The 25,735-nt window shown below is 38.6% G+C and overlaps 1 protein-coding gene across 1 annotated transcript in view; it reads right to left on the bottom strand.

Annotated features, from left to right (window-relative positions):
- The window catches only part of NRXN1 (neurexin 1), a 753,679-nt gene that overhangs the window by 595,122 nt on the left and 132,822 nt on the right, over positions 1-25,735 (bottom strand). Inside the window, exon 2 of the mRNA XM_067565125.1 lies at positions 178-479. Coding sequence (XP_067421226.1) covers positions 178-479 — 302 coding nt within the window. The remainder of the gene's footprint in view (positions 1-177; positions 480-25,735) is intronic.

Here is a 25,735-nt window from a genome sequence, read left to right on the forward strand (position 1 = left end):
TACTTTCTAGATGTGCCCCTGCTCAAGTGTGGCAGGAATATCCCTCTTTGTGTAAATAAAAAGCTATTTTTAAATGCCTGCTGAACATCCAATGTCACACTGTTCAGATTTAAATAATCACACATTTAGCTGTAGCAGAAACAGAGTCAATTATTCTTGTATCCATTGTACTGTTACCTGACGCAGATTCCTGGTTACTTTCACATCATGCCAGGCATTGTCATTAAATTTCCCATTCACAGGTTCCACCAGTGCTTCAAAGGCCCCTGAGCCCAAATTAATGACCAAGGAGACAGCTCCATTTTTCAATGCAAGATTGACATAATCAGCTGATTTTCCTGTATGAAGCATCAGTCCGTTCCTCTGAAGAGTTTTAAATGACAGAGTTATTTCATCACTGCTGCTCTGTATGGGGTTTTGGGACAAATCATAGCAGAAGTATTCCGATCCCTTGAATGTTGCAATATATTCTTCTTTTCCTGATAAATAAAAGGGAAAAAAAGATTTAAAATCTTTGGCACTTGAAAATAAAATTAATCAAAAGAAGCCTTTTTTTTTTTCTCAGTTAACTTTAGTGTCATCACCAATAAAGATTATATCACACAGAGTAATATGTGTTTACAATGCTTAAAATCCATTAAGAAACCAACAAAAACTGATCAAGCAAGAATTTAATTCAAATTAAATTACTTTTCCAAGGCCATCTCTACACAGAGACCCTCCAGAAAGTTAAGGTGAATCAACTAAATGTGTGAAGTCGGTTCACATAAATTAAAGCACATTAAACTCTTTTGTGTATGCTTTCATTCAGGAGTGGCCTTAGTTCACTGTAACTTATCCTCTCAGGAGGATTCACCTGAACTTTCCTGAGTGCCCCTATGCAGACAAGCCCTAAGTACTAATGAAGGAACTTTCTGCGGCTATGTCTGGGAAAGTAGTATCACGTTAGAACACGTTAACATGATTTGACTAATAATGTAGAAAACAACTTAGCACCCGGCATACAAAGAGACAAGCCATGTTCAGAAACATGTTAGCTTGGTTAAATGTTAAGATCCTTCCCAGGTAAACTATGACCAGCTAACAAGCTTTTAAACATGACTGTCCCTGTTCACACTAAGGGCAAAATTGTGTTTAACATCATGCTAGTGAAGATATGTTAGCGAACACTTTTTCTAGAATGCATTTTCTCAGTGTAGACAAGAGAAAGAAGGCTTTTGTCCCTCTAGAGTACTATTCATGTACTATAAACACACACTGGAAGGTCTTACTCTACTAGAAACTATGGTGGGATCTTGGCCTTGTTAAATCAATGGGACTTGTGACAAGGATTTAGAGCCAGGATTTCATGGTATGATTTTCTGCTCCCTTGTCAAGTCACTTACACCTGTGCAAAGTTAGTTCAAAGCAGATGTAAAACACTCTCACGTTGTGTAAATGAGAGCTGAATTCTAATATGGTAACATTTTACATCCACTTTGCACCAGGTGCAAGGCTGTGGAAAAACAGGTTCAGAAGGTTTAACAGTGTGTGCCATATCAAGCCAGCCCCATTTACTTTCATGTTCAATTGGTAATTTGTACTCAAATTCCTTAAGAGAAGACCCTAATATATCTCATCAGGCTAGGTGTACAATACAGAGGGAAAAGAAGAATTTCCCCCACAGGAGAAAAGTTTCACTAAAAAAACCCTGCCTGGATTGAGCACCATACTTTCTAAAGGAAAGAGTCTGCAGTAATCAAAGGAAATGCTTCCACTGTTCTTGTGTTACAGTAACAGATGGTTTTGCTGCCTCTTACTATACTGGGACAGCCCAGATGCACCACAGAGGGTAATAAAATGCAAATATAATGCAAATTAAAACTTTCCCCATCATTCTAACCACAGTTGAGGACGTACAATAACGACTGTTGAGGATGTGATCATTATTTACTATTATTCAAGGGAGAGGAGTGACTACAATTCTCAAGAGAGGTCTCACAGAGGCTGCACACTAACTATTCATTTTTGCATCTATATAGAACCTTTTATCCAGAGTTCTCAAAGAACTTTATCAACGTTAATTAGTTTAGCTTTGCAAGACCCTGGGGGGCAAGTAAATATCACTCCCCTTTGAAGATAAAAGCTGTAATACAGAGTGAGTAAAGGCCAAACTTGCATTTGCACTGCCTAACTGTAGACACCCAAGGTTGGGTTTTCAGTCTTTCTGAAAATTAGGTTCTAAGTGAGCTGTCCAAGTGCACACAAGAAGTCTGCGGTAGAGCCAGAAACAGAAGCGGTCTGAGGACTCCTAGTTCTGTGCCTAACCCATATAACACTGTCCTTCCTCCCATAGATAAATACTGCTGGCAAGTTCCACGTGGTCTTTCACAAGAGACCAGCTTTGACTGGGTCATCCTGTAGCTCATTTGGAGTTCAGGACGGTGCAGTGGTTAGGGTGTTAGAACTTGAGGGATCTCGATCCAATTTCCAGCTGCCCCATTAACTTCCTCTGGGGCCTTGGACAAGTCACTTTGGGCTAGATTCACAAAGCAATTTAGATCTAGTCACTGAGTTATAGGATATTCTGGTGTGGGGGTCCCTCCATCTCTCCTGTTGAAGCTATTTCACTGTGGATAAATAATTACAAAAATATTTGGAATGGGGAAATGGATCCTAGGTCTCCCAAACCTCAGATGAGCGCTCTAACCACCAGGCTATAGACTCATTATCATGTTTGCTCTCTCCCAGCCCCCAACCTCTCGCTCAATGACTCTCATTGTTTATTCATACTAGAACAGTTTCAATAGGAGAGACTGAGGGAGCCCCACAACAGAATATCCTATAACCCCATGGCGAGGGCACTCACCCGACTCCCAGTTCCCACAGCTACAGACCCTTCTGTCCAAATGAGATGTGACAGACCTGTGTTCAAATCCCTTCATGTGGAGGGGGGAATTGGTCTGGTGATCTCCCACACCCTAGCTGAGTACCCCAATCACTGGGACAAAAGTTATGAAGGAGATCCTCATCCACCTTGAACCTCCCTGATGAGGGGGCATTTTGTCTGAGTTCACCTATTAGGCTTGGTCCCATAGGCAAGCATTGAGCACGCTTACCAGATCGGAGCCCGCAGGCGAGTTAGGCAGAGGAATGCCAATCTTACCCCATTTGTATCTCTCTCCTAACCATCATGCTGCCTGGTGTGGCATAATTCCCAGAAGCTTCCATTTATTACTTTACATTACTAAGTTTCTACATTGTTCATCTTGTTCTTTTATTTCTTAGCTTTTTTTATTTACTTGTATTGAAACAAACATTCACCTAGGTGGATTTAACCCATAACATATTTAAATCCAAACAGCTAATGACACCCAAACACATTTTGGCAGCAATGAGCTTTATGGGTTTAACACCTAGCACAGCCTCTCTTTCAATCTCACCTTTGAGCTCAATTTTTCCCCTCAGCTATAGAACTGCAGCTCATACTAGTTGAACAAGTGAAATTACTTCAATAGGAGTTGAACTCATGTCACTCAGAAGAGGACAAATTTTGCCCTTCGATATACTTGTAGTTTCAATGTGGAGAGGCTTCATAGAGAAACTGAGGAGAAAATTTGTCCTTTTGTATCTCTTTAACCAATATCTCTATCTCTGGCATAGCCCAAGGTGCAGCAAGCAAAAAGAGCACATACTACGTCTGCTTGCACCCAGCCTAATGTATTAGACAGAGGTGATAAGAAGAGATTTAGCGCACCACACACTAACATATGTAGAATTTGCTGTACTGGTTCTGCAAGGCGTAAAAATTCTGATTCAAATCACAATCCTAGAAGCAGGGCACAACACTACACTGGTAGTAGTCTGACTGGACCCTTCACATGTTTCAATGGGTGAGGTGGGACAAGGAGAACATGGCTCACTCAGCACAAAGAAATTTAAAATAATGTATTTGCTGAGGCTTTATAGCATTAGGAAGCAGATTGAATGAATGCTATAGATCGTATTTAATAAATACTTAATAAAGGATTAAAATGCTCAAACAAATTTATTTGGTACAGATTTATGGAAAGCCTGTGTTTAGAGCAGAATCCCAGTAAGAAAGCACAACAAATATTTTTAAGGTATCAACTTGTGTCATACATACATTCTATGATTAATGCCTTAGAAAACACTAAATATTTGATAAGATATAAATGTGCAAGGAATGCAGTACAGATTATGTGTGCACTGCAAGCGACTTCAATCAAATGGTATGTATTTTACACACACAGACACGGGCATGTAGAAAAAACTAGGGGTGTTCATTTGAATTTGGAATGCTAAAAAAAATCTTTACAATTAATACTGTAAACAGATCCACAGCTTACAGAGATATAGAAAAGCTTTTAAGAAGGATAACGGCTTTGGTGTCTATTATGCCCTTCTTTAAGTATACAAGACTAAATTTTAACTTAATGGCATTTTCCTTGAGGAAGAAAATAAAAAAGCCAAATCAGCAACTATTGGAAAAAGCAGCTTCAGTTGTCATTGGAAAGATCAAATCAGTGCAGCTGTGATTGACAAGCATCTATTTAATGTGTCCCATGGGATGGCCTTTCAGTAAAATCACTGAAGGTAATTCTCTGAATTCTTATTCTTCTGCAGCTTCTTCAATCAATACCACAAATGGATTATGCACTCAACAGAATTCAGTTTTGGTTTTTGAATTTGTTCCTATTCCTTGAGGTTTCTATAATGAGTTCTGCAGCACCTCCTGGTAATGACATCAATGATCAGCTATTAACAGCAGATAGGCTTAATGATCTTTGTTCAACTGCACTAATAAAGCTTTATCAGAATATCAGGATACCTCCCTCCATGTAACTTGAGTACATGCCATGTTGTCTTTTGTATGTGTCCTGAATCAAAAGCAATTGTGGGGCTTTTTGTTTGGTTTCTTCTTTTTTTTAAACTTTGTTTTGTTGGAGGTAAGACTACTGCAGATCAATTAACCTGATATACTGCTAGGAGCTGGACATTTCAAGTATTTTGACTGCACAAAATATAAGTGAGAGTCACATAGTAGCTGAAATTAGGTTTAGGAAGCAGAACTCTCTCAGGTCCCAATACTTCAGCTCTGACCCTTTTCTCCTGGCCGGCCTAGCAAATACGACAAAAACTAAACCAAAATAATCTCAGAACTCAATGCACGGACAGACACTATCTCACCACAAGCCCTTGTAGATTACAGAGCTAGGGAGTGCCTGTTTTATCCTATTATAGCTAAAAACTAAAACAAAATGGAAGTCCTCAAAGGTTAGGCTTAGTTAGCTGCTGAGCTATTAGGTGCCTAACTTAACTGTGATATTATTACAGTAACATCAGATAACATTTTGCATGTTTTGTCATCACAATTAATTTCAGCATCAACGTGCGACGACATTTCATTGTGAGCCAGTAATGAGAGTGCATTAGATGAGGATGATGCAGTGCCAGTGTCTTAATTTTGCTGCATGTGGGAAATGCAAAACACAATTGTGTAATGTCCATTTCCCCTATTCTCCTTTGGGGCACCCAAATATCCCTGGTCACTGTGCTCAGTGTTCCAGTTATAAGGCCATAAACCTGGGATATAAAACTCTACTCATAGCTCCAAATAATAAACAATAAAACAAACAATAAAAAAGGGAATATTTTATTTTCATGTGGGAAGCAAAAAATATGTGTCACCATCAGTTAGGTTTAATTGCAAAATAAACTGCATATTTTTGGAAAGAGTTGCTACAAGAACAATGATGGGTGAGCTGCTAAATGGCATTACATTTGCAGACCCCCTACCTTTGGATTAAATTAAACAAATTTTATGTGTTCCTCTCGTAGATTAAAGCTTTAGTCTTTCTGTGTTTTTTTTTTTTTTTTTAAAGTAACCACAGCAGGATGGACTTCGTCCACTAGCATAGCAAATTGCACCCTCTGTAACAGTGAGGGCTGCTATGGTGTTTACATTGCTGCACACCACCTGGGGGTTCTAACAAGTTAGGGTAGATTTAATTTGAAGGCAACACTAAACAGAATCTGTGCCAATGAAGCTTTTTGCTGAAAGGGGCTCTGTATTCTGCTTTATGCCAGCAGCTATCCAAATAAGATAGGTCTGAACCTGACCCAGTATCTGACTTATGGTGTTGGCTTTTATAGCTGTAATATTAATCCTCTGAACATACACTGTGGGAAAATAATAAAGTATATGATAGCAAAAATTGTTTGCAAATCTAACTCAACCTGCTTCTTGTGCGATTTCATTTTTCTTAAAGCATGTATCAGAATAGACTAGAATTCCACATTTGTTAACAGATTATTGAATTGCCATGATGTGAAATAGATTTCTTTTTCATAATATTTGAACAAAAGGATGTTGTTTTTCTTAAATGTACATTAGGTAAAGGACAAACCTTACAACCAAAATATTGGTTATACTAAACGAAAGTGGGGGGAAATGAACAAAATATTATGCAATATCAAAATCATTGTACATAATAAAAGGCTCTGCTGAAAGAGGGAGAAAAAATATGAACCTTAACATAGCCTTGAAATTTCCAAATAGTAACAGGGGCATGAGGGAGATGCTTTCTGACAGACACTCCTCTCTTTAACAAGATGACAGATTTGTTAGCTGGGGACCAACATTTCAAAGGGATAAACTGTCTATTTTCCTTTCTTAAACAAAAAAAAAAAGGGGGCTTATTAAATTGTCTGCTGTGCTTCAGAAAGCAAACAGCTCAGGAATTTAACCAAACCAAGCTCTTAGTGAAAATATGATGGGTTTTATTTTATTGTATGTATACACATGTATTGAATTGTAAAAAAAAAACCAAAAAAAAAACCAGGGGCTTACTCCCATGGTTACTACTGATTTACACTGGTATGAAATCCTAATCAGCCCCACAGGTTCTTCTTCATTGGTGTCATTTGCAATTCACTGTTTTATTAATTAAGGGCTGGTTGAAAGGATGTTAGAAGGTTAGCAAACAGAGGAGTGGGAGGGTAACTGGCAACTCAGATGTCATATCATGTGGCTTTGGCACTCTCACAGATTCTTTCCTGGAGTGAAATGAAACTTTTATTGCTACACCAGTTCACCTCCAACCGTGGGCAAAGCAGTAACCCCTCTGACTCTCGCAACCCCCCCTTCACAGCAGCTATTTCAGTGTAGTGAAGCTCATAAATCTGAATTCTGTGTTTAATGTTTAAGAGACAGGGGTTGGAACCTTCAAAGTGGAGGATTTCTCTTTGAGGTCACCACAGTGCAGAGCAGCCTTCACAGAATCAACAGAAGGGTCCTGGTTATAGCTATCTTACACTTAACTTTTACTGAACAAATGCTTACACGGGAAACAACTACAACAATTTTATAGGGACAGTCCCAATATTTGGGGCTTTGTCTTATATAAGTGCCTATTTCCCCCCACCCCATCCCAATTTTTCACACTTGCTATCTGGTCACCCCAAAACATACCCATGCACACAGAGTCCTTTTAATTAACTAGTTCTGTTCAGTGAACCCATACTCTAGTTAGCATTATAATCACACCTATACAATGTGAAAGCAGCCCACAAATCCATACAGATGCAAGACAAAACTACACATGGACCACTTGCAGTTAAGGGGTGTAAATACTAACAACAGGCCATACCCTGTGCTTTCTAAGCCCTGATATGAAAGTGTCTCTGAGGTCTTGGGGAATGGCAAATTATGGTCAGCGACTTGTGTTCTTTACTCCCTGTGCTGCTCCCACAGGTTTTCCAGCAGGTGGCTCTGTGCAGCACTTGCCAGGATTTAGCCTGCAAAGTGAGTTCTTTCTAAGGAATTCCACACATGGTGGGCCAAAACCAGCAGGCAGAACCACAAACAGGAAAGGCCATGGCAGCACAGAAAAATGTGAATTTTTACCCAAATAACAAGCCTTCAGTAATCTCAAGGAGAAACATGTTTTACTCTTGACTGGCAAGAAATGTGTTTAGAACCCATACATTACTAAAGACTACCATATTATAGGACACATATATACATATACCCATATGTTGGTCCTGCAGCAACCCACAGAATACTCTAATATTAAAAAGTGCATTAATTTTACTTCGTAATATATTTGTTTTGTAAATTATGGCTTAATGTTGCCTGCAAAACTGAGAAACCATTAAAATTGCACGACAGTCACTTTGGCTAGTATAAAGTGTTACATTTTAGTAACTAAATGTAATTACCTATGTAGAAAAACAACAATGTGAATATCAATAATTAAATTGAACGTATTTTCATTCTGAATTCTCTCTTAATATAGAAACCTACTATATAATCTCTCCCTTAGAAAGTGATGTATATTGTGAATAATAAGGTCTTCATACAAACAAAGAAGATACCTGGTCCATTTATACCACATAAAGGGCTCAGACAGTAAACATGTTTTATTAATTAACATCCAGTAGTGCAGAGAAGGGTACATTTCCTATTTGCTCACTTAGAACCTGATCCAGTTTCTACTGAAGTCAGTGGGACTTTTATCACTAAATTCAGTGGAAGCAGGATTGAGTCTTTTGAACTTGATCCAAAGCCCTTTGAAGTCAAAGGAGTCTTTCCACTGGCTTCAATGGACTTTGATTCAGGACTTTAGGACAGAGCGCTGAGCTCCTCATACAAGGTGCTAATCCTCAACTCCTACAGAAAATAATGAGTTGGAAGGCTTCAGCATGACGCAGTATCAAGTCCTTCATTTTTTGGAGTTCTCCAAGAGCAACCCAGAAATACAGTATGCTTCTTACATCTCTAATCATTAGCTGGTGACAGAAAACATATTGATTTTACAGCAACATGATAAGCAGCCTCTTTTTCCTCTCCCTCCACAAAGGAAACTTCATTCAGAGATATTCTGGTAATGCAAGATGGAAAAAATAAAACACAAGGGAAATGCATATAAACTCACTAGCACTCTGAAATGAATCCTATTCAATAGTCACATCTAAGCTGGCATATCCCTGCTAGTACAGAATTTCAAAAAATGATGTTAGTACTCAATCAAATGACATGCCAATAAACAGGAATTGTTTGTAAACTGCTCTTTATCTATTAAGTATATAAATATTTACTTAATAGCTAAGGTGTCAATAGACAGTACTAAAGAATGCAAGTTTTGTAGAATCTACTAAAAAACACACTTGTTGCACACTGCAAATGGTATCATCATACAGCTCTTTACTTCAGATTTTAAAAGTGTGTTTCTATTTATTTCAGTAGGCACTAGTCTCTCTCATCTTTTGCTTATACCAGCCAAGGTGTTGTAAGCTCTTGACCAATACTATGTTTATTTTTGGCATAATCAAACTGTCAGCCGAAGGCTTCCTCAACCAAAATCTCCATCTGAAAAATGAAAAAAAGTGTACCAGCAAGATGGCAGAACCTGGGAAAGGGAAAATATGGATGCTCAAGATGATGCTACATTATATAGATTCAAGCTTCTCAAATAGTAATCCTTTCCTTGAAGTTTTTTTTCCTGTCAGTGGAGAAATCGTTGGATTTTATTTTCAGCATTCAACTAGTTTAACAGATTATTTAAATATATTCCACAAAATAATTATTTGCAAATTTCTTCACTCAAAGAAAAGAGATTATTCACAAATAATGCTTTTAATTATTTTGCCATCTCTAATAAAGCGCTGCAGTGCAAGAATGTCAGGCATCCTTGTCCAAGACATTTCACCAGTAAATCTGGAAACAGCTTTCTCTGAACAGATCCATGACTCATTTCTACAAGAAGCAAAATCTTTAACATTTAAGAATCCCATATTTCCCATATTAATCTTCGAAATTGCACAGTTGGAGCCTCCTGAACCAAATAATGTTTCCCTGGAGGAATTTTAGAACAAAGGGTAAGAGTACAGTTGGGTTTTGGTGCAATAATCTAACGAAATAACCTCCATTTTACTGAGTCCATAAGCTCTAAAATCAAATGTTTCACCCCCCAAACTGAAGAAAATTGTCTCTCATTATCTATAATCATTAATATTATACTGAACCTGAAACTGCTAATAATGCAACACTTAAGCTGTAAGTAAAAGTTGTTAGAGCCCATTCAAACAAGAGGTTCTCTGTCTTTCCAACTTGATGAGCCATAAAAAAAAGCCACTTATATGGTCTGGCCTTACAAGGTGTGGAGGGCACTAAGCACTTTGTAAATTCTGGTGCTTAGGCCCTGACCCAAAGCTCACTGAAGCTAATGGAAATATTCCTATCCACTTCAATGGACTTTTAGACTGCAAAGGCACTCTGCTAAACAATATGGGATGGACAGTATTCTTATCAGCAAGTTAAAGAAATATGGGTTGGATGAATTGGCTACAAAATGGATAGAGAGCTGGCTAAATCATCAGGCTCAATGGGTAATGATCAATGGCTCCATGTCTAGCTGGCAGCTGGTCACAAGCGGAGTGCCCCAGGGGTCGGTCTTGGGGTCGGTTTTGTTCAACATCTTCATTAATGATCTGGAGGATGGGGTAGATTGCACCCTCAGCAAGTTTGCAGATGACACTAAGCTAGGGGGAGTGGTAGATACCCTGGAAGGTAGAGATAGGATACAGAATGACCTAGACAAATTGGAAGATTGGGCCAAAATACAGTTGATGACATTCAACAAGGACAAGTGCAGAGTCCTCCACTTAGGACGGAAGAATCCCATGCACAGCTACAGACTGGGAACCGATGGGCTAGGCAGCTGTTCTGCAGAAAAGGACCTGGGGATACAGTGTCAGAGTCAGCAGTGTACCTTGGTTGCCAAGAAGACGAATAGCATATTGGGCTGCATTAGTAGGAGCATTGCCAGCAGATCAAGGGAAGTAATGATTCCCCTCTATTTGGCATTGGTGAGGCCGCATTTGGAGTAGTGTGTCCAGTTTTGGGCCCCCCACTACAAGAAGGGATGTGGACAAGTTCGAGAGTCCAGCAGAGGGCAACAAAAATGATTAGGGGGCTGGAGCACGCTGTTCTCAATGGTAGCAGATGACAATACAAGGAGCAATGATCTCTAGTTCCAGTGGGGGAAGTCTAGGTTGGATATTAGGAAAAAGTTTTTCACTAGGAGGGTGGTGAAGCACTGGAATGGGTTACCTAGGAAAGTGGTGGAATTTCCATCTTTAGAGGTTTTTAAGCTGAGGCTTGACAAAGCCCTGGCTGGGATGATTTAGCTGAGTCCTGCTTTGAGCAGGGGGTTGGACTAGATGACCTCCTGAGGTCCCTTCCAACTCTAATATTCTATAATTCTATGATCCTATGACATGAAAGCTCAAAGAATTACTATGTAATTTGCCATAGAGCCATGTGTGTACCAAAAAACAAGCTTTACATAGGTTTTATGCTTAGATAGTGATGAGATGGCCAGTAGAGAAAAGCCTAAGACAGACACAGAAGCATGGTGGATAAAAAAATAATAAATCAAAGGCATATACTCATACCTGCAGTGTTTCTTTAAAGACAAAGAAATCTAACTCCTGAATATGTGCTTAAGTTAAAAAAAATAAAATAAAATCAGACATTTGGGGAACTAATTTGCCAGAAGGGAGTTTGACAGTTCTATAGTTTATATAAACTAACCTATTTTTGGTGGATATAAAAGTCATTAAAGTAATTTAATATCAGAGAACTGCCTGTTTTTCATAGTAAAAGTATATAATTAAATATTGTTAACAGAGGCCAAACATGATACCATACAACCTTCAAAGCATTAAAATGTACTAAAAGTAAATGAATCTGCTTAGTCTTTAGAATCATGCAATTTCCCCACTGTATTGTCTTGTACTGAATAAGTATTAGAGAGTTTTCACGGTACTTTAAAATTCTCAAGTTTAGAGGCTGTAACAGCTGATTTATGAATACACTCTTGAAACGAATGCAACTACTGAAACCATACAATGCAAAAGAACAGTAATAATCATGTAGACTCCGAAGGAAAATAACCTAAATTGCTTCCGTCTCTAGCTATAGGCATCATATTCAGTATTGTACCCAGGGCTACCATGATGCTCTAACAGCAATACACTGTGCTGCCACATATTGTATCCTCATTGAAATCCCGACCTCAGTGCAGGCAGCTGGCTCAGACCATGTAACAGAGGGTGAAATGCCAGTTCCACTGAAGTAAATGGATATTCTGCCATTGACTACAGTGAAACTGCATTTCATCCACAGTGCTTTGTTGCACTGTAGCATCTCCTTCTGGCAATCTCATGGAGCATTGATGGGCTCTGGAGGAAGTCATATTCAGCCCATTTTATTGTAGGGAGGATGGAAGCAATTGTGGGATTTGGAGGATGGGATGGGGAAATTCCTCAAAATTAACATCTTTTGTGCCAGGTGGATTTCCCTAATCCCACACTCCTTATTAAAGAGGCCAAAAGAGTGGAAGAGTATGCGTCTTGTATTCAGAATGCATTTGTTGAATGAAAACAGGAAAGCGTCAAGCTATAGAAGGCCACTGGAAAGTTTCAGGCTCACAGCCTGCCTCAAAACTTTAAAAATAAAAAGTTGAAACTAAATGTTCTGAGTCACTTGGCAGAAAACATATAGAAAAGAGCCTTTCAAATAGCTGTCTTCCCTTTACTGAAAGCTCCTCAGGAGTTTATGAGAATCATTTTTATTATAGTCCTTCTGCAATCTAGAAACCAGCAGACAGTGACCCTACTGCTCTTTCAGAACAACCTCCTCACCATCCCTCCAAAATCTCCTCTGCATAAGGCCCAGGTAATTAGCCTTTTTTTTTTTTTTTTTTTTTTTGGCAGCAGAAGCTAGAGGGACCAGCAGGGAGGCAGGGATTCACATACCTAAGTCTAGAGGTAAGAATCAGAGGAAGGTGGGCTTCTGCTCCTCTATGTACCCTCCCCAGACATTTCCAGCCACCACAATTTTCCAAGTGTAGTTTTAGGGACTGCCTCCTTTGGCCTGCCCCTTTAGTCACCTTCTACACTAGACTATTCAGATATCATGTGCAGTCCCCCACATCGCAGTGAACAAAAGATCTAGAAGTCTCTTGCACACTATTTCAGCCATCCATATGGTAGGACTTAAGAGGTAGGACTTAAGACTTGCACAGACTTTCTACCTTGGCCCCAAATCCTTAAATGTTCTTGAATGGCTAACACTCTTCACCATGCTCTGAAATGACACCATAAACGTGATGGCATTACAAGTAAAAGTGTTTTACAGTCATAAGCACCAGGAATGTATTGTGAACTACATTTTGGCCATTAATTTTGGACTATAATTATTTTTTTCACCAACAGTTAACAGTGCATAAACCCATTATGAGATTTAATCAATCAAGCCAATGTACAGTAATATCTGCATGCAACACCAGCCAAATATAAGCCCAAGCATGTCAGAGGCGCAAAGAATTTATTTTGGTACTATAAGGAGTCAATTATACTTTTCTATTGAAGTGCTTGTGAAAGGTAGCGGATTGACAACCCTATTAGTTAAAGTTCTCTGTCTATGCACAGCTGATAGAATATTACTTTTGAATAAAGTTCAGTGGAGCTGATGAGGTAGATAACATTGTTTCTGCAGCTGTTCCTGACCCCACCTCCAGTTCTCCCCATGGGCAAACCCTCAACTGAGTCGCTCCTGTGGAGGGGATTAGGGAAACAGGAAACAATTCTGCTGAGACAAAACTGGCTTCCTTCTCATCCCTGGTCTCAGATATGTTGGATAACTATAGTTTTTACTTTTAAGGTACAATAGGACCCTCTGTTGCTACATTATTTCTCTCATGCGACTACACTAAATACATCATCACTTTTCTATCCAAACCCAGGTTCCCAATATCCGCATTCCTTGTATATTCAAAACTCCAGTTGACTGAAATAGGCATTTTGGGTGTACAAGAAAAGCAGAATCCTGCCACACCTTGTTGGATTTAATTTTCCTTTTTTTAAAAGTAGAAAAAAAATATTTTCTTTACATATATACAGAGACTTACACATACCCATATAAATCATTACAATCTCCTTTACTGAATCTCAGCAACATAACTATCCCAATTTGAATTTTTGTGAAGCCTTGCAGGACATGCTTTGAAAAATAGTCCATCTTTGTGGTGGCACAAGGGCAGGTAGGCCTTCACCTTCCTCCCTTGTGCCACCAACTTGTACTGCGGGGTTCAGTGTACAGAAGAGATGGGGTCCCCAGAGTGCAGGCCCAGTTCAGGGTCCTCCTTTGGAGCACAGGAGAAACTGATTGTAACTCAGAGAGACAATCTGCTTCCTGGTATGTTCCAAGGACAGAGCAGAGCAACAACATGCTGTTCCTTGCTCAGGGCTTGTGGCAATCAACCCTAGTTAAGGGTGTGATTGTGATACCTTTACTCACATTTACTAGTACCCTCATTCCACAGGAAGTCCCACTGACCTCAGTCACAGTACTCATGACACTCCATGTGAGCAAGGTTATTACTGATCCTAAACAACCAAACAATGTTAAAACATGCCCCCCATGCTCTACTTTGCACAGTATTTGAAAGAAAATCTGAATTTTATTTTATTATTTTCAAAACTAGAACACTACTTTCAAACCTAATCTCTTCCTTATTTTAGCATTGGGGAAAAAAAGAACATAAATCATCAGGGAAGCATAAAAGTTATTTCAAACTGATTCTTGAGTCACTTGCTATTACTAGCACACGGATGTAATTGAGAGAACAAAAGAATATGACTAGAGTTGAAAACTAATGTATAATATTAGTTGATCTGAAAAAAATGTGGTTAACTATTTCATTTATCTGATAAAGAACATTATTTCCAACAGTCAAAGTTAAGTTCCTGATACATATAACTGAATCTCTCGCTCTCTCTCTGTTCCCCCTCCCTTCGTTTGGTACCGCACACCACTATGGAATTAGTACAACATGTCCTGGGGTTTGAATGCAATAATAATCAACAAGCAATTTTCTGGTCCTAATTAACTACTGTTCAAATAAGCACTGCATAACAATAAGCCTTCCAAGGATGTACAACAAAGGCCAATACAATACTGTTTTGTGCATAATAAGCACTTACTTTATAGGCTAAGTTGATTTTAGAAGGAGAGACAACACAGAAGAGGCAGCATCTCCCTCAATAATCACATCCACAAGGATGAATGGCTTGTATGAGCAAACAGATACCATCTGAAAGCCTTTCATTTTGTGTCTTGCACAAATGCTATTATTTCAAAGAGAAGGGAAAATTTGTTACATGGCCTTGAAATGACTTTCTACATGTGAATTCACACTGTGGACTTACTTGACCATCTGAAGCTCGGAAGACTCCAAGACCCTGTCTTGGGCTTCAAACATGAGTTACAAACATTGTCTGAACATGGTTTGGCCCTGTTCACATAGGAAACAAAAGCATATAGTTCATTAACTACATTTCCCCAGATCAAAAAGGAGACTGCCTTAGGGTATTCTTTCCCGCTTTCTTCCCTTCCGGTGAAGCACATACTGACTCCAACATGCCATTGGAAAATCCATAGATGCGCTTTAATGTTACTGAAGTACTATAGGAATATACTGCATGAAAGAGTCTCATACGTGGAGGGGATGGACTAAAGGTCTCAAGCTGTAAAGCGCTGAGCACCTTCAGCAAGGACCCTCATCCTTCACTGACTTCAAAGGGAATTGAAAGCATTCAGGTACTTTGCTGCAGGTGTTCAGTGCTGGTCACAACGACCTAACAGGTCTTTCCCATTACTGGCTTCTATAAATAAGGAAAAAGGCTAAAACAAAGGATTTTGTGAAAACAAAACCACCAACTCCTGACATTTTTCATTGCAACACTACCATCTCTTTTTAAATCCTTTTGTAGAATAAAACATTAAAGGAACTATTTTTAGAAAATAAATTGTAGAGGGCCTTTAGAGAGTCCCCAAGCTTCTCACAGCAGAAAAGGCATTAACCTGTGACACTATATGGAACACATTTTGTGGTCTTGGCTTAGTCTCATGCGACTAACAGTTCAAATGATATGACATGCACCTTTGCATAGAGCCTAGCACAACAGAGAGCAGCAACATTGTACATTTTCTAGAAGGCACAAATTCAGTCTGGGATTTGACTTCAGTTGTCACAGGTAGAGTGTGTCACATAATAAAGTATTTCAAATGAGCTGCAGATTCAGGAAGTGCTGTCTCCCCTTGACACTTGCACAGACTTCATTAGTTACAGTATTGTACCAGTAACAATCATATGTAAATTCCAGATGACATTTTGTGTACCCAACCAACCATCCCAAAAATGGACCCTGAAAAAAACTCTGAATAGCAATCTATGCTTCATAGATCTTCTGCCTATGCAGCAAGGAATACATTTTCTATTTACACTATGGTATGTGGAGCTTAACCACTATGGGCAATATACTGTACCTTTCGGATCTGGAAATTGTGCAGTTCAGTTCAAATGCCTTATCATTTAGAAGCAATTGCAGCTGGAGCTGGGACAGAAAATGAACTTAAAAAGTGAAGTTGTAGCTTGTCTACAAGGCCCTTTCACTGCACTAATTTAATACATTTTTTCATTTTATTTTCTTCTTGTGATCCAATTAAAGTCAACATGGCTAAGGTCAAAGGTACAATTCATTGACTAGATTTTGGGGGATATTATACTACACAAGCTTTTGCCTATAGGGAGATGATGATAAAGAAAATCTCCTGTTCCTGTCCTTTGAGGAGCAGAAACACTGGAGTCTTTTACTGGCAGTGAATCAACCTATAAAATTATTTAAGTTACCTTTGCACATATTGCATGTGTGACTGCCAGAATTAACACAGTGAAAATAAGAATTGTTTAGTGTAACTTATTTAATAGGATAACAGAAAATAAAGAGAACCTCATGCATAACAAGATATGGATGTTTCATATCTCTTTGGGAGTGGGCTGTTCATTTTTCCCCCTGGGGGAGAAATGTGTTTTTTTTCCCTGTTTTTCCCAGAGAAGCAGAATAATCTACTGTGTGTCAGGTTAAAAATAAAAATGGAATGTACCACAAATGAACATTAGCATGAGGTTGCAGAAAGTGTATATTTGGGTATGGAAGGTCAATATAGTATTATCATTAATTGTTCATACGAGGGCAGAGGCCCCCGCCACCCAGATCAAGGCCACATTGAGCAAGAGGCTACACACATACTATGTACATTAAAGGGACAGTTCCTGCTCTGAAGATCTTACAGTCTAAATAGACAAGGCTGACAAAAGGTGAGAAAAAAGGAAGTATTACCCTCCACACTTTACAGATGAGGAATTGAAGTCAATTGACAATACCGAAGGTCACACACGCAGTTTGTGGCACGGCCAGAATCCAGATCTCTTAAATCCCAGGCCAGTATCTTAACCACAAGACCATCCTCTCTTAATAGGAGTGGAAAGAGCACTAGGGATATTCTTTCTACCCACAATTCCTGTAAAGGGTTATTCACATGCTTAACTTTAAGGTTTTAAGCAATCCAATTAACCTTAGTAGGACATCTTGTGCTTAAAATTAAGCATGTGCATAAATTTCTGCAGAACTGGAGTCTTGGTTTTCGTTATAAGCTGTTGTACATCCTTATGGCTAGATTTCGCCTACTCCTAAGAAGTAGGTATACTATGAAGGAGAGTAAGAAAAGAGATGAAATGAGAAGCAGACATTCAAAGACATTCAAATTCACAACTCCTGTACATAGTGTCAAGTAATTATTTCAAAATTTACAAAAAATTGCTCAAATGGCATCACAATGCACATCAAGTCTTTGTACCACAAGATTAACATTCTTATTTCATATTTTATTTTTAAGCAGTATTGGATAATTTCTGCTTAGATGCAGTTAGACAGCCCACTTTTAATATATTTTTTTGCCCCCTCACTCTGCAACCCTGTCTTTTCATCTCATTTTATTTCCTGTCTTAATGAGATTATTCTTAAAACATAGTACTCCTTCTAAGAGGCACAGGTAGCCACAGCTATGTATGCTCTCGGCTGCTCAGGGTTCTCATTAATCAGTAGCTATTAGACAGATCCTACCATACTTGAAGACCAAATTTGTCCTAGACAAATGGTTCATTTTCATTGTATGTTCTACAGGGGAAAAAAGCGAAAACTTTTGGTCATCTAATTCAGGAATAGAAGCTCAACTAAGGTCAAACTAATTTAATTCATTATCGTTTGGAAAAGATGAAACCCAGATGAAAAATACAAGAGGCTGATAGAATGGGAAGGGATGATGATGATGATAAGTATATTCACTTTATTCTGACTGGCATGCAATCCATGTTTAGAAATGGAGCTAAATGGTGCTCTAGTTAAGCTCCTAGAGAATTATTGTAGTGGAACCAATACATGTTTTGTTTTACAAATTAAAAAGAAAAACAATCCACTTATTTGCATCTAGACATCAGAAAACTACAAATAAAATGTAAAAAATTAGCTTTGTTTATCTTAATTCTAATTATTTTAAGACATACATTCTAATTGTATTTTTATACTGTAATATCATTAATATAAGCAAGATCTACAAATGTTCACAGCTGATAATTGGTCCTATAATGGATGCAGGATGCAGGATTTTATTAAGGTTTTAGGGACACATGTAATGTTGTGAAACTTGGACTTAGTTAAAAAAAGTGAATTTGTATAGGAATTTCAGATTTTGGGCTTTGAAAGTCCAGATTTACCTGTACTTTCAACATAAAAGTATTGTGCATAATTTCCGAATTCTGTATGAATGATTTCAGGCAACTCTCAGTGAGATTTAGGCCAAGATTAAAAAGACAGATGTTTAAAGTTATGCACCTAATTCATAGTTAGTTATATAAAGAAGTGGACTTATTTCCAAAGTGTGCAGTATCGCACAGCTCCCTTGTGGGTGGCTCCACACTTTGGAAAAAAGTCAAGTCACTTGCTTAGGTCTTGATTCTGCAATGCAAGTGGGGTTCCATATAGGTGCAGAGATCCACTGGCAGATAGCTTATTACAGGATCAGGACCCTTGCTTTAGGCATCCAGTTGTGATACTCTTGGACATAGACTTATACTATTACTTGAGTAACAAAAGGTAAAAAAAAAAAACCCAAAAAACAAAAACAAAAACCTACAGAAAGCTGATGGATAAATGGTCACAGTCATACATATTCAAGAAGTATCAAACCAATAATTCACTATGAGAAAATACCAAACCTTTATTTTTATTGAGTTTACATCTTGAAGCACAAGAACATTCCTTCTTTCATCCGGGCTCTTCCTTTCAATATGTATTAATTTTCAAAAGGCTTCATTATGTTTTAATATACTACTGGTTCAATGCACAGAATATGTATGGTTTCAGCAGACCAATTTTTACCAGGCATTGAGAAGTAATGTGTAAGAAAGTGTCTTCTGGAGTACATACATTTCTTTAGCCAAAATATTTTGTTTAAAATAAAGGTGTTTAATGCACACTGACTGAATTTCAGCAATGGATATGAAAAGCAAGGTAATATCTAGAATATTAAAAATGATCTTTTAAGATATGAATTGTAAAAAGATTTTCTAATCAAAGATGTCTCATCATCCAACCCAAGAAAATCTAAGAATACTTTGCCCTATTGCAGAGGTTATCAGGATTAGGTATGTTCTGCATTTTAGGCTTTTCTGAAGACTAACTAGCAGTTTTTCATGAATTCAGTATCACCTATCTACTTATTTTCTCAGAAGTCAATATATCTTTAAGAATGCTTGATAAGGACGTTTCCCTGCTGAGATGTCACCAATAGCCTTTTTACAGAAGCCTGCAGTAATTCTGTTAAAATGCAAGAGGATTAATGCTGTATAAAATAATTGAGTTGTGATGCAGTATTGACATTTCAAAGCCAATCCATTTTAGGACAAAATCCTTTGCTGATGTAATTCCACTGAAGCCAATAGCATTTCAGCAGCAGAGAATTTGTCCCATTACATATGCTGCACCTAAAAAGGTGTTCAGTTTTTTTACATGATAGATCATTAGACAGGTTCTTATCCTTAGGAGCTTATAATAGAGAATTTAGGCATGACATAACAAGTTGAAGGTAAAGAAGAGGGGATGGGTCAGGATGGACGGTGTTGGATAAATAAACAAATGACACTTTAGGGAACATTTTTTTAAGTTACTGTTGTGAATCAGTTAATTTCTTATAGGAGTTATTAATCTATAATGCCTCTGTCCATCATATTTAAATAATATCTGCTAACACCTCTCATTTGTTCAAGAAAATATTTTAATATGTCAGAAGGCCTCAATGATGGATTTGGAGGATTGATTAATTCATTTCACTCATCATGTGCAACTTCCAATTACCTAAATAAAAATGCCAATACACTCTTTTGAAGCTTTATCTTAACATCTTTCTGAGTAAAATTGAGTCATAGCTTTGTATTTCTTAAAACAAAAGGAAAGAAAATAAGAATAAAGTCCCTGCAACAAGAACATTAATATAAAGCACAAAGAAAATACATCCATTTAAAATGGCTGGCAAGGCCATAACTTTACAACAGAGATTTTGTAAGCCCTAAGGGAGGAAGCCTAAAAACAAAGGATCAGTTTTCATTTTTGGATACTGATATATCTGGTTTCCATACATGGTTCAAAGACTGTAGGACCATCAAGGTTTTAACCAGGGCCTTAAATACTTTTGCTGACTGCAGTACCATGTAATTATTCATTCTTGTTTGAAGAAGGGGGTCACCCCTGCAGATCAATTCCCTTCAGTAGCAGCTGATATTGAGGCAGTTGTCCATTCTTCAGGATAGATATGACCCCCATCTTCCAGCTGCTGTCGAACTGAGACACTACATCTACCCTCGATGTAGCCATCAGTGGTGGCTATTTTGATCACTGCTTCCAGGATGCGCTCAGTGGTCTAAAAGTGGTCTAACCTGACACAAGTGGGGGGAGAGTACCAATAGCAGGGAGGACCCCAGATGGGAAAACCCCATTAACAGTCCACTGCTCTCTTGTATACCACTGCAGGTGCCTTACAACATGGCTGTGGATCCAAATTAGAGTTCTGCACAAGGGTTATGATGATTGCGTGTAAAACAGTGTTGACTATTTGAGGCACAAGAACTGCAAAATGCTATAGACGTGGCAAAAATACAACACAAACTGACGGTATAAGAGCGTCCATTTCTTTTATCCTTTAAACAAAATAAGATGTACTTTAGTTCTTCCCTACAGCAAAAATAACTAACAATCTGCTTCACCTCATAACTCAAATGAAAGTGCTCCTAATAGCCTGCTCCTTTCTTTGCCTATGCCTCAAAGGTTCCCAGTAATTACTCATCAGCTGTTTAGACACATAGCCCCAGAGGCCAGTTAGGTCTTAGACGCGCTACATTAAGAAAATTCTATGGTGCAATAACTAGAGTGACAGAACCAGTGTGTGTTCACAAAATATTGGTATTATGAAAAAGGTATAAGCTAGTAATTCAAAGCCATTCTACAAGCTGGTGTTTTATTTGGCTTGCTGAAACATTTTTTCTTTCTTAAAACCTCTTACCATTTGACAATACCATAAGAAAATGTGTAAGCCATTTATGTGAGGGACACACTTATTCAACTGAGCACTCTTCTTTAGACTTATTAAAGCCTTTTGATATCTTAATATTAATTAAAATTGAAGTGTTCATCACACAAAACACTAGCAGTCATCACTGAAACATCAGGCCAGTTATTACATTCATAAAGTTATTTAAACCTTTTTGAATGTCCAGAGAGACAAGAAATGATTGTGTCTGTCAATCAAGGAGGCTTCCTCTAATTGTTATCTGCCTTGTACCTCCAGGGTCCAACTCCCTACAGATTCTCTAAGAGAGTTTTGATTACAGTCCCTATTGTATTCAGTTTTGGTACTAATGGGATACTGTGTTTAATGTCTATTAGAATCTCTCCCCGAGCATGCACCACAATGCTCAAATTAAAACAGAATTTCCATACTACAATTGTATGAATAGAATTTTAATAGCAGAATCTCTGATTTAATGTTTCTGAACAACCAAGCTGTCTAAACTGATTTTCCCTCCACCCCTGCTTTTTGTCTACTGTGTATATTGTCATATCTATCCATTTGTGTATTAGTTACCTGACCATTATATGGTTTCTCTTTCTCCTTCTTGTTCCAAATTAAATTAAAATTCCATCTGAAGTAAAACACACATGACATACCTCTCTCTTTCTGTGTAAGTGTTTCAAATCAAACACTCCTGATTTTTCTGGTCTTTGTTGTGGTTTTTGTTTTTTTAACATATCTGTGGAATGAATATTTGGGACACTATTTCAACTTCACTGGTGGGCACAGACAACAGTTACCTGTTGAAAAACCTTCTATGGCCTAGGGAATTCCAACTACCAGCTTGGTGCAAGACTAAGAGTAGATCACTTAATTTCTCTGGGTTTTAGTATTTCCTTCTATAAAAAGGGCATGATAATAATAATTACTTAGCAACTTTTGCAGGTGGCCCCACAAGGTGGCAAAATGCTGTTCTAGGGGTCCAGGTAAGTGGTTTCTATTCTCAGCTCTACCACTAGCTTGACACACCTTGACCAAGTCACTTCATTTCTGTTTCATCTTTCCCTCTTTGTCTGTCTTGTCTATTTGGACTGTAAATTCTGTAGGGTTATGTGTTGGTACAGCCAGCATTCAGATACTGCTGTAATATAAATAACATGGAGTTGGTATAATACAAACTACCCTCCCTGATAACCACTGTTTTTTATTCCAAGTGGACCCGAATGGGGATTGTTTTGGGCATTATGGTAGCTACGGAGGGGATGCTTAGAGTTCAATTCTGATATAGACGCTACTGCAGTTGAGGAATTCATTTGTAGTTTCCACAGTGGCATCATGGGGCTGATTGAAACCCCACAGAAGTAAATGGAAAGATTCACAATAACTTCATTGGGTTTTGGACCAGGCCCTATGTTCAACAAAGAATAGTTTTTTTCACCTTGCAGGTTAATTCACTGTGTTACCTCAGAAGAAGTTACAAAATATATCAGATGCTGGCCACTGTGAGAACAAGATACTGGATTAGAGGGCCCATGAATCTAATCCAATATGGCAGTTCCTATATGACCAACAGCTGCATGAAAAGGGATATAGGTACAAGATTATTAGATCTCCTTTCAATGAAGTGCTCTGCTTCACAGCATGTGATATTCACTTTGAACTGCAGTAGCAACGTGAATATCATGTTGTGATTTGAGCAACTAGACTTTTATCAGGAAAAAAGGACAAATGTTTAATATAGTAAAGCTAGAAGAAATAAATGAGAGTTTCGGATTCATCCAGTCAAGTTAGCTAGTACTTTTATCTTGTGCATATTCTTTAATGATGCATTTTAATTACTTGCTATCAGGCTGGTTTGATAATCATGAATTTATTTGTGATGAATATCAAATACTAATCTTCATATTCATAATGGGAACAAAATAAAGGAATTATTTTTATTAGCGTTTACTGAAGAGGAGATAAATAAGTTGCACCAAAAGTCTTCCAGTGCTGGGATGGTTTTAAAGCCTATGGATAAGTCAAGTATTTATTTCTTTTAGTCACACTACTTCTAAGCACACTGGCTGCAGCAATTTGTGTCTCTTTCCTTATTGTATTTCCCCAAAGCAGGACCAATATCAATGTTTTAGATCCTGATGCTGCAAGGTACACTGTGCAAATGGATTTTGGCACCTATACAGAGCTACAGTAGGGTCAACTGGATACCTTGCATTTCCAGCAGTTATTTCTCACAATGCACTGTGCAGAATTGTTAGGGGTCCACAGTGTCAGAAAGCAATACTTAAAGAAAGGACATCTGTCCCTCTCTATAGCTCTCCTGAGGGTTCCCCTCCTTCCTGGTAGTGTAGTTCCAGTAGGACTCATGCTTCCATTAGCTTGGCCAGTGGCAGATGCTCCCTAGGGTTAAATCCCATCAATAATACCACAACTGACTCCTATGCTGTAGATGTCCTGTACTGTGGCTGATGTATTGTAGGCTGCAGTATCCTTGCTGCCACTTGGGGAATCCTGGTGTCACGCCACTCACACTGAAGGGAGCAAAGGAAGGGGGTACAAAGCAGAGAATACAGGTTTCTGCAAGGCTATTTCCCATTAGCCCCACAGAGACAGAATACAGAGGTCTCTGTGCCTGCATGCCTTCCCTGTCTCCTCTGCTCATGCTTATCGCGGTTCAACAATGAGGTGGTGGTTTTTTGGGGTGGGAGGATGGGGGGAGGCTGTGGTCCTGGAGGCAATGGGTTTCAGGTGGGGGGAAAAGGTTCTGAGCTGGAAGTGTTGGGTTTAGGCATTATGGGCCTGGGAGCGTCAGGGGATGAGCCTTCAGGCGTGAACGGGCAGTTAGGTTAGGTAAGGGAGAGGAAGTGTTCTCAGCTGGGGGATAGGAATGTCTTTGAGGGGCATTTGAGCAGGTGGGAGGTTCTGAGCAAGAAGGGGGGGATGGGTTGTATTTGCAGGATTGACTGCAGAGGGGAACAAAGTCAACGGATGAATAAGGGGTGGGTATATGGGGTGAGGAAGCTAGGGCAAGAGTAACTGGGGAGGGGGAATCTGGCACTAAGGGAAAAATGAGGGGGAAAAGAATGAATACTATTTTCTTCCATCTGACCCTTTATTGTCTAGTGTCCAGTTTCTTTTGAGTCCTTTGCTGTCTAGGTCCCCCATCTCCTTCCTCAACAAAACACTTCTCTGTGACTCAGTGGCTCCCGCTGATCTCAGTGTGCTAGCTTTTCATTTTCAGTAATCAATCTTGGGCTCAAGAAGGCTGCTTATCAGGGAGGGGGGATGAGGAGAGAGACATACACACAGGTTTGCTATAGGAAGCTCCACCAGTTATTTGGGGCACTGGACACCACTAGCTCTGTTCCTATATGAATACTCAGTAACAGCCACAAAGGGGACCTCAGAGGATTTTCCACATTCCTGCTCTGCTCTGCTCTGTCCTATTCTTTCCTTCTAAGCTGCACTTAATAGCAGTAGAGGTGCCAGCAGGCTCCTAAGGAGGGGGACTGGTGCAGCAGATTTAGCACTTCTCTCCCATCTAATTAACAGGGGCTCACCCTCCAAGATTAAGGTCTCCCTCATGCATGATAGCAGAAAAGACTATCTAATTTCAGATTTAAAAAAAATAAAATTCCTGTATCTGTTGAAGATCTGAATTGATTGTGTTAGGACATTATCTGCAATTCATACAATCCTTACATTTATTCTATTCATAATGTAAATGTATTACATATGCCAGTTAGAAATTTGTAAGTGGTGAAACCTTTCCCTTTGCATCTTAAAATCAATCATCATTGTATTTAGGTTCTTCAAAAATAGCCACAACAACAAAAGCCCAAACCACAGCCCTTTAAATACTTTAATGTTATTTGCAAATATCACAATTTAAACCTCATTTAAAATTTTCCCCCATAAGCCTGAGGTTTGTATTGTAACCCACCCTCTCTTTTTTTTTTGGTAATACAGCAAATAAATCTTTGATGGTTTCCCTTGGGCTGAGGATTTTGTAAGTTGCTATTATAACTGGAAGAAAATACACTAAGGACTAAACTACCAAAGGGCTTTAAAGTGTGTACAGTGAAGAGTCAGCAGATGGTGTGGGGAAATCATCAGATTCCTCTTTAATTAGTGAATTGGATATACAAATGGCTAACAAACACCGTATTGTGGATTTTCATTGACCCCAAGGTTCAGAGT

This window comes from Emydura macquarii, unplaced genomic scaffold (genome assembly GCF_026122565.2).
Source record: "Emydura macquarii macquarii isolate MOO-44397 ecotype Brisbane River unplaced genomic scaffold, CSIRO-AGI_Emac_v2 contig_2676, whole genome shotgun sequence".
Classification (NCBI taxonomy): Eukaryota; Metazoa; Chordata; order Testudines; family Chelidae; genus Emydura; species Emydura macquarii.